Source organism: Anarhichas minor, unplaced genomic scaffold, assembly GCF_050575085.1.
Source record: "Anarhichas minor isolate MPS153535 unplaced genomic scaffold, ASM5057508v1 ptg000024l, whole genome shotgun sequence".
Classification (NCBI taxonomy): domain Eukaryota; kingdom Metazoa; phylum Chordata; class Actinopteri; order Perciformes; family Anarhichadidae; genus Anarhichas; species Anarhichas minor.
The window spans coordinates 3,362,982-3,380,177 of NW_027466470.1; the positions used below are offsets into that span (position 1 = coordinate 3,362,982).

General features: G+C 42.3%; 1 protein-coding gene and 2 non-coding genes across 3 annotated transcripts in view; 2 read left to right on the forward strand and 1 right to left on the reverse strand.

The window, feature by feature from the left end:
- LOC142955968 (contactin-associated protein-like 4) overlaps positions 1-17,196 on the reverse strand; it is a 63,607-nt gene that overhangs the window by 34,968 nt on the left and 11,443 nt on the right. The window contains exons 4-10 of the mRNA XM_076097235.1: positions 16,979-17,126; positions 12,884-13,090; positions 7,059-7,231; positions 6,833-6,961; positions 5,052-5,319; positions 4,817-4,960; positions 3,723-3,894 (exon numbers count right to left, since the gene is read on the reverse strand). Coding sequence (XP_075953350.1) covers positions 3,723-3,894; positions 4,817-4,960; positions 5,052-5,319; positions 6,833-6,961; positions 7,059-7,231; positions 12,884-13,090; positions 16,979-17,126 — 1,241 coding nt within the window. The remainder of the gene's footprint in view (positions 1-3,722; positions 3,895-4,816; positions 4,961-5,051; positions 5,320-6,832; positions 6,962-7,058; positions 7,232-12,883; positions 13,091-16,978; positions 17,127-17,196) is intronic.
- trnal-uaa (transfer RNA leucine (anticodon UAA)) lies at positions 467-549 on the forward strand. Its single transcript has one exon. It is a non-coding gene; the product is annotated as a tRNA-Leu (tRNA).
- trnal-uaa (transfer RNA leucine (anticodon UAA)) lies at positions 2,234-2,316 on the forward strand. The gene has a single exon. It is a non-coding gene; the product is annotated as a tRNA-Leu (tRNA).

Below are 17,196 nucleotides of genomic sequence, written 5' to 3' on the forward strand. Positions count from 1 at the left end.
GCGTGGCTCTTTTATTTGCTATATGTAGTGTTTGTGTGAGTGCGGCAGGGTTCCAGGGCTGACGCACAGTAATCAAACCCAGCCTGGCAGTGGTGACGTCTGGTCTCTTTCTCACTGTTGATGAGTTTCATATTTGGTTCCGTCTTTGCCTAAATGAGTCGACTATTGTACTGACAAGACCAATGGACTTGTACTCCAACTGTGGTGTTCAGTTTATAGAAGTTATTCAGTGGGAGAACTTTAGTATCTTCAAGTTACAACTAATATGTGATAACAGAAGTATTTCACAGCATTAAATATCCATCCTATTGTCACAGTTAGTAACAAGTGTCAAGCGACTGAGTAACACTATCGGGCAAAATGCAATGTGTATGATGGCTTTTTTTTTGTGAGAACTATACACACCTGAAATTTTTGGCGGAACCTTTAAGGATCGATTGATGCCATGTTACCTGTAAATGACAGCACCAGGATGGCCGAGTGGTTAAGGCGTTGGACTTAAGACCCAATGGGCGAATGCCCTCGTGGGTTCGAACCCCACTCCTGGTATTGTATTGTATTGTAAAATGGATCTCTTCAAGAAAGATATTGTCGTGGTCAACACAGTTCACAAATGAATATTGATTACTGTAGACAACGTATGTATGATAATATAAGCTCATCTGTATCTCTATTGGCCGGAGGACTACAACTAAGTAAAATGTTAACATTTAAAATTTTTGATGACTGACTTCAGAGCGGTTTAAATGATTTTTGGAACAGTGGCAAACAAATAAATAGTCTAGAGCGTTGTAGACCAGCTGTTTTTACAAAAAAAAACAACAAGAACGATCTGTATCCGCCAGTATGGATCATCAATGATCATCAATCGGTATCGGTAGCAAAAAAGCATGATCGGGGATCTCTAAAATCCGTGATATGATCCGAACCGTATGTTCTGTGATCAGTTGCTCCCCTAAACACCACGATATGAGAGAGCATACTGTACCTTAGATCACAACTACAAACATGTAAAAGGATCTACTACCTTCAAACAGAGGAAGTCAGAGTCGACATACTTGGGAGTTGTCAAATGAAAAAGCCTGTTCATATTTAATATCTGCATCCATGTAAACGTCAACAACGAGTCCTCGAGGGAGGAATACAGCAAACTGTGGAGCTGGGCTGACATGACGGTTAAAGACTGCAACAGAAGAACTAATTAAATGAGACAGCTCCACGTTGCCGTTGCCTTTTCTTGTTCAATTCAAACTAACGTTGATGTTCGGAGACGGGACCAAAAGCGCCGTCTTGTGCGTTAAAGTGTGACACGCTTTGCACCTCCATCTCTTCCTCTCACTCTCAAGGCTTTGACATGAGTGTTATACGAGGTTGTTGTTGCCCTCATTCCCAGGTTGTTCACCTCTAACGGGAAACGGACGGACTTCTCTTGACTTCTTGATCACGCTGCTGCCGAACGCGGTTTAGATCAGAAGTTCTTTAGAGCACTAGTCCTGCAACAGGACTGATGGGTGAAGTCTATTAAATGCATGGCTGCTTCTGTGTTGTACTCGTCGTATGGGGTTCCACTGCTATTAAGCCTGCACACGGACACGCCAACACAGATGTGACTCCCTGCTCTGAGGTCGGAGAGCCATTTTCCTGTTAACTTTATATTTTTAACAGAGTTACGATGAAGGGACGCGCAGTGGGAGTCATGGTTTTTGTTTTGTTCTGTTCCGGTGAGCAGATCTGAGCGAGAAAGGAATCCTGCTGGATAATAATCTGATAAATGTAGAAACAAGGAGATAATTAATGAAACCCACTGGAGCAGATTCTCCGTCTCTGGTGAGGATATGGCTGTTTATTTATATATATATAAATTGTGATATTTTCCATATAATCTTTTATTATAACGTATTGCATCAATAGCCATGCTTGCAATAAGGTTCTAGTTGTATCACTTTGGTCCAAACTGAAATATCTAAACAACTATTGGATGGATTGCGAGTTTATTTCACACCTCAGGTCTCCCCCGAACAATAATTCACCGTTCTTTAATGGAAAAACTGGGAGTGCGAGAGGATGCTTTTGATTGTTTGTTTCTAATTATTCTGGATCCAACGCTCACAACACATCGCTTCACCTCACAAATAAATTACTCTGCCAAGAATTCAAAGAAAATAAAAATTACATTTCAGAGCAGGACTGTGAATATTGGGTTATATCTTTCTTCAAATTCCATTAATCACTAACCAGGATGGCCGAGTGGTTAAGGCGTTGGACTTAAGATCCAATGGGCACATGTCCTCGTGGGTTCAAACCCCACTCCTGGTAGATAAGGACCTTATGAACACCTGGTGAGACATGATACATCTCAACTAATCCTTGTCTACATGTCTGACAGTTCATAGGAGGACCTTGATTTCTATGGGTTGTTTGATTTACACATACATCCCCACTCAGATGGGTAACAATGATCTCTTCTCCTCTAAAATGATGTTCATGTGCATTCACAGATATAAAGCAGATGATGTAAAAGATACAATATGTATTTTGGAGATTAAAACAGTAAGTGAGTCATGGTTTTTGTTTTGTTCTGTTCCAGTGAGCAGTAAGTCAATTAAAGACAGAAAGGGAAAAGAGCAGGATTATTGTACCCACATGGTTCTCTGCTATACACAGACTTTTGTTTCGTTTTCCACTTTAACATTGGTTTGTCCTTTTGTTTGTGTCCGCATGTTCTGTTTGGTTTAAAAAACAGTAGTGTACAAAGTAAGATGCTTTGTACCCATTGCCTTTCTACTCAAACTATATATATATATATATATATATACACTGTATATATATATATATATATATATATATATTATATATATACAAAATCAAAGAGACAGGATAACATTTAGTGCTGAAGGTTGTCTTCACAGCCTCCCACAAAACATGGAATTTATTCATTTGCCGTTTAACATAAACAAGTGAACTAACCACGAGGATGTCATGGACGCATTACATTATGCTGCACTGCTTTGTGTACTACTCTCACAAAAATGCTGTCATTGAATAAGTTAAATCATAACTTAACATGCTGTTTAGACGTGTTTGATTACCTTGATGAGCTTGTTGAAGTGAAAAGAAAAGATGGTTTCATGGAATTTTTGGGTTTTGGCTTTGAAAGCATTTTCATTGTGTGGACAGTTTCAAAAGATGATCTCACCAGGATGGCTGAGTGGTTAAAGGGTTGCACTCAAGATGCAATGGGTCCAACACCTGGTGGGGGAGTGTTTATTACTGGATGTAAGAACTGGATTTAAGAACTGTCTACTGTCATATATTACTGAAGACTATAAAGCCTTTCACAAAGAGCACAAAGCAAAAAAAAAGGCGTAGCTACTATAACTATATGTTTTGTGTGATCTCTGGTACACTGACAGCTGTTTGAAACAATGCAGTGTTTGTATTTGTTCACTCTGACACGCCCATCAACCAACAGAGATATAGACATGTCTCAAAAACTGCACTCCATTGAGGGAACCATAAAACCAATGCAAGTCTGTGCCGAATATTTTATAGTGAACACTTCCAGATGCCCCACGATATGAAGCTCAAGGCAGCAAACGTAGAGAACACCAGGTGATCACCTCAGGAATACAATGAGTGACGTATAGCTGCTCAGTAATGGCAGGGAGGGTGAAATGACGGTTCAGTGGTAGACCAGTGAGACGGGTTTTGGTGGTTCTGACCTGTCGATGATGCCACACATGTCAATCTGCAGGTGGCTGTAATTTCCCAGCAGTCTTTGCTGCACCATGATCAGGTCCACCGGCCGGTTCTCCACGCTGAGGAGACGCATGCAGCCCTGAAAGAGGCTGAAGGGATTCTTACAGTCCTGACCGTCTTCTTCAGCAGGACAACCTGGACAGGACAGAAAGCAGAGAGCTAAAGTGCCTCGATCAAACTAATACAGTTATTTCATTTGTTCGTAGTCCATTTAACCTGGAAACAGAGTTTGTGTAAATGTGTAAGTGTGTGTGTGTGTGTGTGTGTGTGTGTGTGTGTGTGTGTGTGTGTGTGTGTGTGTGTGTGATGATAAAAAGCCTAAGGCAGTTAGAGAACATGCCTGGATTGTAATACGACTGAGCAAAGAGTGGACAAGAGATGAGATTTAAGAAAAGGAGGCAGCGAGGAAGCCAAGTGGCGAAAGAGAGAGAAGGAGAAAGAAATGAAAAAGACTGGAGGGCAGGAAGAGAGGGAAGAAGACAGGAAACGAAAGAGGAGAGAGAGGAAGCGAGTAAAATGAGCGGAGAAAAGAGGGAGGGGAAGACGAAGCGAGCCTCATAACTTTCATTATAAAACAGCCTCGAGCTAAACTTGGCTCAGAACAAACACAACTGTAGAGGTGAGACACCAGCTGTTCTGTACAGTAGGAAGAAATGTCACAGTGAACAGTCACTTTACATGATTCCTGTATCTGCTGCAACTATAGTTTGAATTATAAACGCTTCTATGTATATGAAAAGACAACATTTTAACTAAGTTTTCTAAAAAGGTAATATAAATAATAACAATATAAAGGTCAGGTGGGTTGCATTGACTGGGAGTCTGCGTCTTGACATCAAAAGAAAAAGAAACGCATTAAATAGAATAATTCATAAATGAGATATTAAATAAGACGTTTCGGTAAAATGCCTAAAACTGTGAAAAATGAAATTCAAATGTGAAATACAGCTGAACAACCACAGACCCACTGCCACATGTTGATGTACTTAAACCTATCTTGACTACTAATTTATGCTCAACCCAGATTTTCTACTGACATGATTTGTTTCAGTCTTACCACCAAAGAAGAGTTGACTTCCTGCGGTGACGGAGTGGCTGGCGTGAGCGACGCCTCCTTCCTCTTCATCCACAGCGACGGTCAGACGGCCTCGTCTGGAGGTCAGCTCCACTGAATGCCACTGACCATCATTCAGAGCAGAACCTGGGAGAACGTTTAATGATAATCATCATAATTATTATCATAAAATTCAGTAATTTTAACAAGAGTGAATTGCACAGGCTGTTAGACCGACCTGCACTGAGCTCCAGCAGCGCCCTGCCGGCTTTATGGATCTGCAGCCGGAGTCGGGCCTCGCTCAAGTACAGCCAGACCACGCCCCCTTCCTGAGGCAGGTCAAAGGTGAGCAGAAGCCCCGCTTTGTTCCAGGTCCTGAACTGGAACCCAACGGACACGCCCCCCGACGAGGACGCAGCCGCCCCCGGCAACTGGAGGAAGCTCTGGGGGCCCGGGAACGTCACGGCGACGGAAACCGACTCAGCACAAGAAAAGGTCACATTGCCCTGAGAGAGAAACATGCAGCGTGGAGAGAGAGAGAAAATGATTACAAGAGAGATTAAACAACATTAAACATGAATATTAATCAGCTGCAGAGGGCGTGCCGATGTGACCTCGTGTCACTTGATCTCATCAGCAAGTCTCCTTGAGAATAAAAGCCATGATTGCAAACTGAAAAATACCAATGTCACCCAAGAGGTGTGGAGGGAGGTGGGTATGAATGTGAGCAGTGCTCTGTAGACGTTTCCGTTGTGGCCCATTGTTTTGAGTAGTGGTAATGACACCGGGTCCATTGCAAAGGCTGCAGCAGTTATATATTACAGTCCCAGCCCTCTGCGGGGAATATCAGCCTGCTATCTTTATAATGCTCCGGAAACACAGATGACATCTAAAACCCTTTGCAGAGCTGTTAAAAAGATGTATGGACGTAGGTGGTGGAGGATGCAGCACCACTGCAAAATATAAAGTAAAAAGTGAGCAATAAAATCCCCCAAAGGCTATTCGCTAACACACTGTGCACCCCAAAATCCCCCTCACACACTTAAACACACATACATCATTTAAAGCTCTACTTACATTTTGTTATCGTACCTTTAAGAATGGCCAAAAGTGGTCTTTATATTAAAAATGACTACAGCTAATAGAGCCCCTATTAGATCTTCAGCCATGCATGTGAATCTCTGAACCGTTATTTCTCTGGTCCTTCACTGTAACGACAGACCGCTTATTAGAAATGGTTCAGCTCTGCTCTCCACTTAGCTCGATCCACTTATCGTCACTGTGGAAACACCTAAAGGTCCTAATGACAAAGACGAGGGAGCTTTACTGAAAGTCTACCCACCGCCGACACTTCACTGTCCTCTCATCACTCACTGTCCTCTTTTAAGCGCTCGTCAGCTTCAACAAGCAGCTAGCAGCTAATTAGCAGCAGCGACATGAACCTGCATGTAGCCACGCACGACCTCATCTATAATGCATGTGAGGGATTAGTTCGGTGGACTCTTAGCTTGTGTCTTCATGGTAACGAGTAAGTCACAAAACAACACCAAGCAGAATCTTTTGTCAGCTGGTGGAAGGACAGATTTAGCCTCCAGATTGTATTTTAGGTGGCGCGGCTCCAGCTATTGATGCTGTATTCTCTCTCAGAAATAAAAGCTGAGAGTTTGAAGAGCTGAACATCAAAGCTCCTCGCTTTCCCCAGATGATCAACGTGATCTGTCATCATCACAGTGGAGGAAAAAAGAAAACTATGTGGTGCCACGAAAGAATCGGAGACTGTATTTCCCATGGATCCAACTTTTTAAACTAGTTGCTTGTCTACATCTGATGATGATGAGTATGTGCAATGTGGATTTTTTTTTTTGCCATTTAGGCTCTGACCTATAAGCACCTTACAACCATATAAACAAACTGAAAACAAAATGAGACATTAACAAGTGATGATAAGCTTTCATCACGAAGAAAAGCTCAGATAAGAGCATTTCAGGTAACCGGGAGTTCATGATAAAATGTTCTCACCACAACAGTGACTCGGTGGTCTTTGTTTTTAGCTGATTCTATCAGGTTGAGGCCGTTGTACAGCAGGTTTTCCAGGCAGCCGTGAAAGTTCCTCTCGGAGACGAGGCCCTGGACCGCCCCGACACTCAGCTGCATGGGGACAAAAACGATTTTTGCTGTGAAAATGCATATGTTGTGTTTATGTAGGCGTGGTTTTTGTGTCAGAGCAGCGTTGTTCTCCTCTCACCTTCTCGATGTCCCAGCCGCTGAACTCTGCGGGGATTTGAATCCTCTCCGTGTGTTTGTCCACAGTGAGGTTGAGGTGAGCGCTGCGCCGCTCCACTGCTAAATGGTGCCAATGCTGATCATCCAACAGGCTGCCGAGGGAAGCGAGACGCCGGCGTTCAGAGGAGGAAGTACCTGGAAGAGATGAGGAAAGGAGGAAAAGATGGGCGTGGGTGGATAGGAGGTGAGACGAGGAATTATGGAGGAGGAGCGAGAGAAAAGCGCAGGTGAGGAGGAAGAGGGAGGTGACAACGACAAGACGGCAAAGGACGTTGAGGTGGTGAAGGCGTGATAGGATAGAAAAGGGAGGGAAAATTGAGGGCATACAGGAGGAGAGGAAGGAGGAGGGGAAACAAGGATGAAGAGGAAGATCATGAGAAAGTCAGGTGACAAGAGGTAAGAGGAAGGAGGGGCGAGGACAGGGAGGATGAAGGTGAGGAGGAGGGAAAGTGTCGGGCAAAAGGAGGAGGATGAAGGTGAGCAAGAAGGGAAGAGTGAAGGGAAGGTAGCAGATGATGAGATGGCAATAAGAAAGGGGAGGGAGGGAGAGAATAAAGCAGACAGACACAGAGAGGATTAATCACATACTGACGGAGTCTTTCAATCAACATATCGCCGCTGTTTAACTTTCAAAGTCTGAATCAGACGTTAAAAAAAGAAAAGAGAAGATAAAATGAAACGTTTATTCCAAGTTATTTGACGTGTGAGTGTGGTCTGCTTCCATTGAGTATAACAGCAGTTGTTTTCTCCTTTTTCTATCTTTAGTTATCTGACCTGTTTGTTTGTCTGTTTGTTTGTTGTCTTCTCATTATCTGACCTGCTTCTTTCCAACAGTCTGACCTCGTGTCGGGGGAAACGAAAGCCCCGTGACAGCTACAACACACCAGCCTCCGTATTGCGTCTAAATATTTCTCTTTTTTCTCGGTATCCCACGGAGAGGATCACAGCGAGGTCGCCCTCTCTCATCTCATTAGGGACTACAGTGTATCTGCATACATGCACTGGGAGCCAAATATGTGATAATGCCTAAAACAAAGTGCAGAGGAAACACAGCAAGACGTCATTAATGATTGATGAGCACCAGCGGGTCCAAACAAGTGGATCTGTCCCCAGAAAGCACTGGAGGAGAAACTTTGTGTCTTCTGCTGAGAGAAAGAGCCGAACAGAGTCAGCTATTAAAAATGTATTAGATATTCTTTAGGGAGAGACGACTGCGACTTCAAAGAGAGAAACAGAGACAGTTTGAAGATGATGGACGAATGTATTTCTGATAATGCAGCCCAGTATGTGAGAGGGCTTATTTGTCTGCGGCTCGGATGAGAAGAAACAACTTCATCCAGAGAGAGAACGTTAGGATGCAGACCTCGTGATCCAGAGTTTTATTGTGATGAGTTGGACGAGTGGAGAGAGATCAATAGGAGAGACTTACAAAAAAAATCAGATGTATTAAAAGGGATTGATTAATAGAACAATTATTATGTTGTCGGAGGTGGAGAAGAGAGGATCTGATGATGAAGGGTTTCACTGGATGGATGATTTGATTACTGTGTGAATGACTGGAAAGAGAAAGCAGGAATCAATGTGAGAGATCAGAGGCCAAGCAACTGGAATATCCCTCTATTGATATCAATATTTATAAAGAACCATCTCTCTCTTTTTGTCTGGGGAGAGAAAAGACATTGTGAATGTCAAACCCATCCGTCATCACTGACCTTTGTTACAGTAGATATTATTGTGTTAATGAGTTAGTTAAATTCTGCAGCGAACAGCAGAAGAAAGAGAAAAGCTAGGAGTTTATAGGGCTGATTAAAAGCTGTATTCCTTGTCTGGCTGCATGGTTTTAGGCATCATCTATTAAAGGTCAGTTTGCTTTGTATTTTTTCTGCTTCGCCCCACAAAATAACAATCACTTTGCCATTTTTTTTACATTTCAAATCTGGCTTGTCTGCTTACTTTTATAATTTCACATTCTTTAGATCAATTCTGTCAAATTTGGTCGTGTGAGAGAATGGCCGGCACCGATTGTCGTCATCGTGACAGACACATGAAGTATTATTATTGTTACCATTTTTAATTGTAAAATATAACCAACTGGCTCGACATGTCTGTTGAATCTCTGCTCTAATGAGCTGTCTGTGTTGCCTGTGTTGATAGAATGTCAATTATTTGTGATGCGTGAGACACAGGCGACAGTTGCCCCATGAATTTGATGATGCTGTCGAATTATTTCGTGATAAAATGGGACATTTTAAGAAATAAGTGGCTTAGGCTATATCTCACAATGAGCTTTTTTTGTTGCTACATACCAGTCTAACCAGGGAACCACGGGAAGTATTGGGATAATGGCGACTAATCGAACCCTTGTGTTTACGGATTTAAGATGAAGCACGATGCTGCAGCTTTGTGGCTTATTTTTCACCTCAAATACAGGACGTGTAACTCGAACAGTGGCATGTTGTTTTACCAAACAGTGCAAGCTATTGCTATCATTACTGCTTTTATTATTCTATTATATCCACTGCTGCTCTCATTATTATAGTCAGCTTTTATTCCATCATTATTCTGCTTACTACTCTCATGATATGAATAATTTATGTCACATGCATTGAATGTGTTGTAAATCTATTAACCTCCTCTGTTGCTCTCCCTGAGCTTTCTTCCTTTTTGTCTCCCGTTAAAGGTTATTTTTGGGGAGTTTTTCCTGTTTCGATGCAAAGGGTCCGAGCACAGAGGATGTCGGATGCTGTACAGGTTGTAAAGCCCTCTGAGGCCAATTTGTGATTCGTAATTGTGGGCCGTACAATTGAATTGAATTGAAACAAAGACAGAGCAGCAGCTGTGCGTTTGGACAACTGCAAAATGGCATCGCTCCAATGCAAATCCATCCCCATGCCTTGTACGATAAGAGAAGAGAAACAAGTGTCCATGTGCACTTTCAGATATTAGCTTTGTTTGAGCGTGAATCCACTTTGATCTAGTTTGAACTATGAACCCATGAGCAAGAGAGCAAACTGTTGGTAGAGCTGTTCGGTATTGCTTTATACAGGCAGGTGGCAGGCAAGCACAGGCGTTCAGAAAAAGCTCTGGATGAAGTCTAAAAACGACCTCACAGTCTGTGCTGCTGAACTGTATGCCCTTATTATTCTCCTCATGTCCTCAAGACAGAATCACCTCATCGCGTCTTGTCTGCTATTCTGTTACTGCCGCTTAAAATCTGATTATGGAGAGAGACACTGACGGCTCTTATCAGAAAACATGCTGGTATAATCATTTCAGCAATTGACCCTCGTAAAGCACAACGCCTGTCACATATTCAGCCCGAATCAGAAGCTCTGACTAGAGAGGCAATTCTTCATTTGACAAACTGTAGAAACCAGATTAAAATGAAAATGTGACAGTCCAAATTGCAGCAGTTACAGCATCTTCTTCTGTGTCAAACATAAAAGAAATGATCATTCAGAATCATTACGGGCTTCACAAAAGTAACTGAAAGTAGAAGTACTGACTCTGTTAATATAAACTATAGTGTTACATACAAGTGTTAATCCAACTGTTCTGTATCTACCTGCTTATTGCTCCTTATTGAAGGACACAGAACTGAAAAGGGCTCATGGACATGGAGGACAAGTAGGCCACGAGTTGTGTTGGCACATTCAGAACACAGAGACACATAACAATGAAGGAAGACTACAGAGAAGATGGTTGAAGGGGGAATATCAAAGAGTGTGTACGTGTCAGGGACAGAGAGACAATGAAGAGCATGCAGCTGAAAGAGGCAAATGGTCTCTTCTGAAGTGAAAATATAGCAACGAGATCTATGGAGACAAACCGTGATTACAACAGAAAGGAAGAGGGAAACAGAAGCAAAGAGTCATGTAGAGAGGAACAGAAAGGAACAGACATATCAGATGAAGAACAAAGACAGAAGAAGAAGAGAGACGGTCTGAGCTCCTCTCCATGTCCCTGCTTTCATTTCAATGGAGGGCTCCAATTTCCTCTCGCTGAGCTGCTTTTCAAAGGCACTGACTTTCTTTGACACAACAGTCTTTAAGGTGGAGCCGCTGTTCTAAAAGATGGCACAGAATCAGTTTAAGGGGGAGCAGCCTTCAGTTAAATCCAGGCGGCAAACTCTGGTTCTGCCAAGTGACGCCGACGCAAAAGTGTCTTAAAACGTGCATTCTCTCTACTGACCAGCAGGGGGCGACTCCTCTGGTTGTATAGAAGTCTATGAGAAAATTACTCTACTTCTCACTTAATTTATTCCCTCAGTAAACATTGTAAATATGAGTTCATGGTCTCGATTGTTAGTTTCAAGTCTTCTTCAACAGTCTTCTTTAGGGCGGGGCTACTGTGATTGACAGGTCGCTGCTGCTGCCAGAGTCGTATATGGGGTCTCTACGTCACTCTTCCGCATTCCAAATATGGTCACTTTCGTTCATTGGTTGCGTAACAAACAACACGGTGACGGCTGTAATCCAAGATGGCGACGAAGAAATCAAAACAGCAGTCCACCAACCAACGGGCGACATAACCATGACTACGTCCAGCCTCCTATCTTGGGTTAAATCACACGTGAGTGTTACAGTGGAGGTGTTTTTCTTGAAGGTAACACAGTCAGTCTCGTACAGCAGACAAGGTGATCCACTTGTCAGGGAGACGTCTGGGTCTTTAGAAAAGAGGATTCTTTACATTTATATTCATTAACATTTTCTTTAAGGCTGTGCCATCATCGTTTCACAAGTTTGCATTGTGAGACGGAGGAGAGAGAGAAGGGGCAGATGGACGAGGGAGGCAGACGGATGAAAGATAGGATAGACATGTGGGAGAGGAATGGATGGAGGAAGATAAGGATGCTGGGATGAAGAGTATTTGAGTGAAAAATATATCAGAGATGGACAGAAGGAAAGAGAAAGAGAAAGAGGGGGGATGGGGAAAACCTTTGGGAGATATGAAATGCAGAGGGCGAATGAGTTGGATGGATGGACGGATGAAGAAAGTATTTCAGCAGCCAGATGGGGTTTCTGATGAGAGGGGAGCCATATGGTGATGATTCAGCATGTAAACCTCTGGTTTAACCCCATTTAAACACACACACACACACACACACACACACACACACCTCCCTATGTACAGGCTGTAAGCCATGCATCACGTCTTGCAGAGTCCGGCCCTAACACATGCTACAGAAAGCGGGTACCATCCATCATGTCTGCAACTAGACTGAGATGCAGCAGCGGAGCGTGGGCCAAGATTTAAACCAATCAGGCGGCAGCGTGCGTGTCGCCCACCTCAACCAACCACAACCAATCTAAAGTTATCTCAGAGGGCTTTATATTGTCAACAAACTTTCTCTTTGCTGATCGAATTGTTTCAGCTCAAGGTTTTTTTTCCATTGGATATCAGAAAGAAGGAGTGTAAGTTAGTAATCCTAAAACGACGAGCTTTCTTTAGAGTCTTTAAATAACTTTAAATAGCGTGAAACATTACAGGGGGTACATTTTTAAAGGCACCAAATTCCACAAAAATCATTTTAAATGCTGTAAAATGTTGTTATTTTATGAATTACAAATGCTTTTCTTCTTCTTGTATATTGGGTGTATTTGAGGAGCCTGTTGCTGCGTCTCATTGTTTTACTTTGTAGTGTTTTCATCTGAACAAAAAAGTAGGTAGAGAGGGTTTCAGGATAGAGAGGGTTTTTGTGTTATGCTCCAGTGTACTGCATATGTATGAGAGGAGGCCAGTGCAGTATTTGTCAGTGGATATGATTATGTATGCGGTGTGTCCTACCTTGTCTGAGCAGCAGCAGTAGCTTTCCTCTCTCTAACTCCAGACTCAGCCCGAGTCCTCCCTCTCCCTCTGCGTGCAGCAGTGTCCCAGAATTCCTCAGGGTTTTAAACTTCAGAGAGACGACCTCTCTGGATGTCCCCCGCGGCCCGGGACTCAACCTGTACACCAGACTGCTGCTGCCGCCGTCCAAACTCACAACGTCAGAGGCTGGAAGACAAAACAGACACAGAGGAGTCAAAGACTTAACAATCAAAAAACTGTGAAACATCCGAACCGGAGCCTGAACCAAAAACAACAGCTTAACAATCACCACATTCCTTTCAGTGTGGAGGAACACACTGCCGTCTTCAGAATATTCAAGTCCACAACAGATAATTAGATGTCAGAGTTGCTGTTAATAATACATACTGCACACCGACAAAAACACAAAATCCTCCTACATCTGGGCATAAATTCGGTTGATGTGATATTGGTTGACATCACATATTGATATTGACATCGATATGATTGCAGCAGAGTGTACGACTGAATCTGTATTCTGTTTATCACTTTTCATTATTAAATTTCACCTCGGGGTCTCACTTGCTCGATGGGGATTTGGGCTGAGGTGAGGTGAACAGCGTGTAGGCTGTGAAATAATGCACCGCACATACTAAATTCTTGAAAAAAGAAAGAAAAGAAAGAGCAGCAGCTGAGTTCAGCATCAATTTCCTTTTGCAGCCGTACAACAAGTTTCTCTGACTGAACGCTTTTTAATGAACTTGGCGAGTCTTTTACTCCTTAACGCCAGGACACAGTCTCACAGCCACTTCGCTCGCAGCGATGCTCTTATTGGATTGTCCGGTGCACTTTCTGATTACAGAGCAGCGAGATGAAGCTCCAGAGCACCGAGTCATCCTCAGTGTGTGAAGCCGAAACATTACTTCAAGTCTACTTTACTACTCTTACCACTCACAGGCCATTCAGTCCTCGATTATGTTTCATCCTAGAGTATAATGTTTTATCTGATTATAATCATCCCGATAATAGATCGCTGCTTGTTTACGAGTCATAACTTGGACACTCGGTAGCCTACTCTTCATCTTACAGCATGCGAAACAACATCGCTACAGTCTGACAAGTCTTGTAGCAAGAACATTAATTAGGAGTGTCTTTACTTTGTGTTCAGTCCAGCAACTGACAAGCTATTAACCTCTCAGTTTTTATTCTGTGCAAAAAGTGATTAAGCTTGTTGCTTTATTAACAGACTCTTCAAAACTGCATTAACCACTTAGGGGCAGTGGAAACAAGCTGCAGACACAACAGTGATGTACTATCATAAAGTTGAGGTCGTAAATAGTTGTTTATTCATCCAGCAGATACTGATTACCAGTCGCATGTGGCTGGTACTGTTGTCACCTGTGGGGCCCCTGGCCTGATTTGGCGTTGCGGCCGGTGTGATGCTGAAAACATCTGTCTGCTGCAGCTGGAAATGATGCTGATGAAAACGGTGAAACTGAACCAAAACGGTTAACTTGCGTGCTGGATAACAATGAGCTAAAAGACGAGACAACGAGCAGTCATGTGTCATCGTTAATACAGAAATATTGATTTTAGCTTCTTAATCTGTCAAATCCAGAAGTGACTGAAACTCAATTTCCCCGGAAGGAACGTGGGGTGAGATATTTTAGATGGGAAGGTTAAAAAAAGACAATGCACTTTTTTTATTCTCTTGCAAAACGTCTGCATCATCCTGAGAAATACTTTACTTGCAGCAACAACAATAAAGCTTCTGGCCCAAATCCTTCAGAATAAAAGCTTTGACTCTCTACATATTTCCTGTTTCGAAAAGAATAATCTGACACAAAAAGGGCAAAAACGACATATTAAAATAGCGTCCCTGACCTTTACTTTGTCGTCATATTATCGTTCAATCTGTTGCTCTGCAAGTAAAAACAATATGGCAAACTCAGCTATACTGACAAACATATCAACTGTACAATGTGTACAAACACATTTATCCTCCACGTCCCTTAGGACGGTCCCTGTGTTGGGGGCACATGTGCGTACAGTGACCGACATCATGGTGTGATGTCTGTGCTGTTTGTTCAGGTTGTACCACCGATGATGAGTCAGTTTTTATTGTTTTGATTGCTTAAGCCTCAACACATGATCCGCCAAGACGCATTATGAAACGTTTTGTTGCGTTGCCTCAATAACAGACTAATACCAACAGGACATTTTTCACACTGCGGTAAACTGTTTGCTGCCAACAGCTATATTTCAGCTTCCTTCAGTATATTGCATTTGTTTTTCCAAAGAGGATTCTGCTGTGCACGCTACATTAGTTTACCACCAGGAAACCCACGAGTCTCCTCCGCCAACCGGCACGCCGACTGATAAACATATTAAGTAATAGATCTGCTGTGTCCTTAGATAACTTGAGAATATTTCCAAACCACTACAGGCTATTTATCAAAATCCATCTATTTAATGTGTCCCATAATACATCTTCTTCCAGACGGGACACAGTTTTATTAAGGGGCACAAAATGTTTTTTTATCATAAATCATCTTTCCACTTGGTGAACTCATATAATGAGATAGTGCCGGGAGTGTTATGCTGCTTCTTCGGTATACCTGCGTCTGGACCTCTAAATATATGAAGTGTATAGAGGCCACATTAGTGCAAGATCAACTAACTAACTTGGTACGCGCTTATCAACTGGACGTAAAGCAATATGCTTCATTATCCTTCCACAATATTAAGCTGTGGGCTAAAAACTTAGGAAATGAAAATAATTTTACTTCTTTCTCTGCTAATTCTGTTAATGCTTCCGATATTTACAGTAAATAAAGAAATATGCAGACATTCATGGTCCCCAGAGGATGAAGACAATTGACTTTAGTGACCCCCTGATATTTGTGGTTTTGAATTACATCTCAATTTGTCCGATACTTTTAGTTTATGACCAAATACCTGCAAAACTAATGCTCTTAACAATTAGCTTCAGCTGTACTTTGTGTTTAGTGCTAATAAGCAAACGCAGCATCGTCATAGTGAGCATGTTAGCATGCGGACCATAGAAATAGAATAAGTGAAATGACTCTATGACACCCCTTTGATATACTTCCTGTTTCACTCCAATCAACAGTTTGAAAACAAAAGTACAGATGAAAGGAAGAACCAGAAATAACACACTGCTGATAGAATGCGAAACACAGTCCTTATGGAAATCATGTTTGCACATTCATATTTACTGTTTAATAAATGCATTTGAGCATATATATGTAAATGTGTGGAGCTGTTTTTGATATTCATGAGTGTGGTGTGTTTTTATGAAGGTCCAAATATAGTGAAAGACCAGCCGTGAGGACAGAAATGAGGGCAAAGACACAGCAGGGAATTAATGCTGAGAGGACAAAATATTACAAAGACCTGCTTCTTCAAGCGAGTCATGAAGAGGATGAAGAAGATGAGGAGGAGTCATATTCATTGCAGATATAATGTATTTAGATTCATGCTCATCTGAAAGATGAATCAATTTATACATGTTATTAATATGTTTATTGGCTCAAATAAGAAAACAGATTTTTTCCCCCCATGGAGTAATTTACTGATACAATAAACTGTAGTGTAATTTAGACACAGAATGGGAGAAAGTCAGAACATATGTTTTAGTGGGATGTGTGTTTAGTTCATCGTGTTGATGCCAGCGGCTGAAGCTGACAATATGTTGCATCATCTGAGAATTACAGAGCCGGGATCTGTTAACACGACGCGATACGTGTTGTTTTCACTGTTAATATCAGAGCGGAGAGTGTAAAGTAGTTGTGAAATGTGGAAATGCTTCCAAGAAAAGGCGGCCAGGGAGCATTGGTTGTTCTATGTATTCGTGGGGAAAGACAAAAACAAGAATTGGTGTGATGTGTAACGAGTGTTTCTTTTCTTTTTAACCAAATTAAATGTGTTGTATATTGATTGAGATGTTGAGTCCTTCTCTACTCAGTTGTAGTGATTTGTTGTTTGCTATGTCCTCCATGCAAACTATGTTTCTCTGGAGGACAGCTGGGCGACAGAGAGTCCAGTCAGGCCGGTGATAAAGAAAGGACTTACTGTAAGGACACCCGTAGGTCTCCAGCCGGAGTCCGATCCTCCCGCTGGGGTTCCAGTCCAGAGGAATGAGGCGGAGGAAGCGAGCGATGGCCGGCTGCTGCAGTTTGTACTGAACCACGCTGTCTGCATTACTGTTACCTGGAAAAGACTGAAACACACAAACATCATGAGGACTTGTTCATTATACATCTGTATTGTTGCTACCTGTAAAACACACA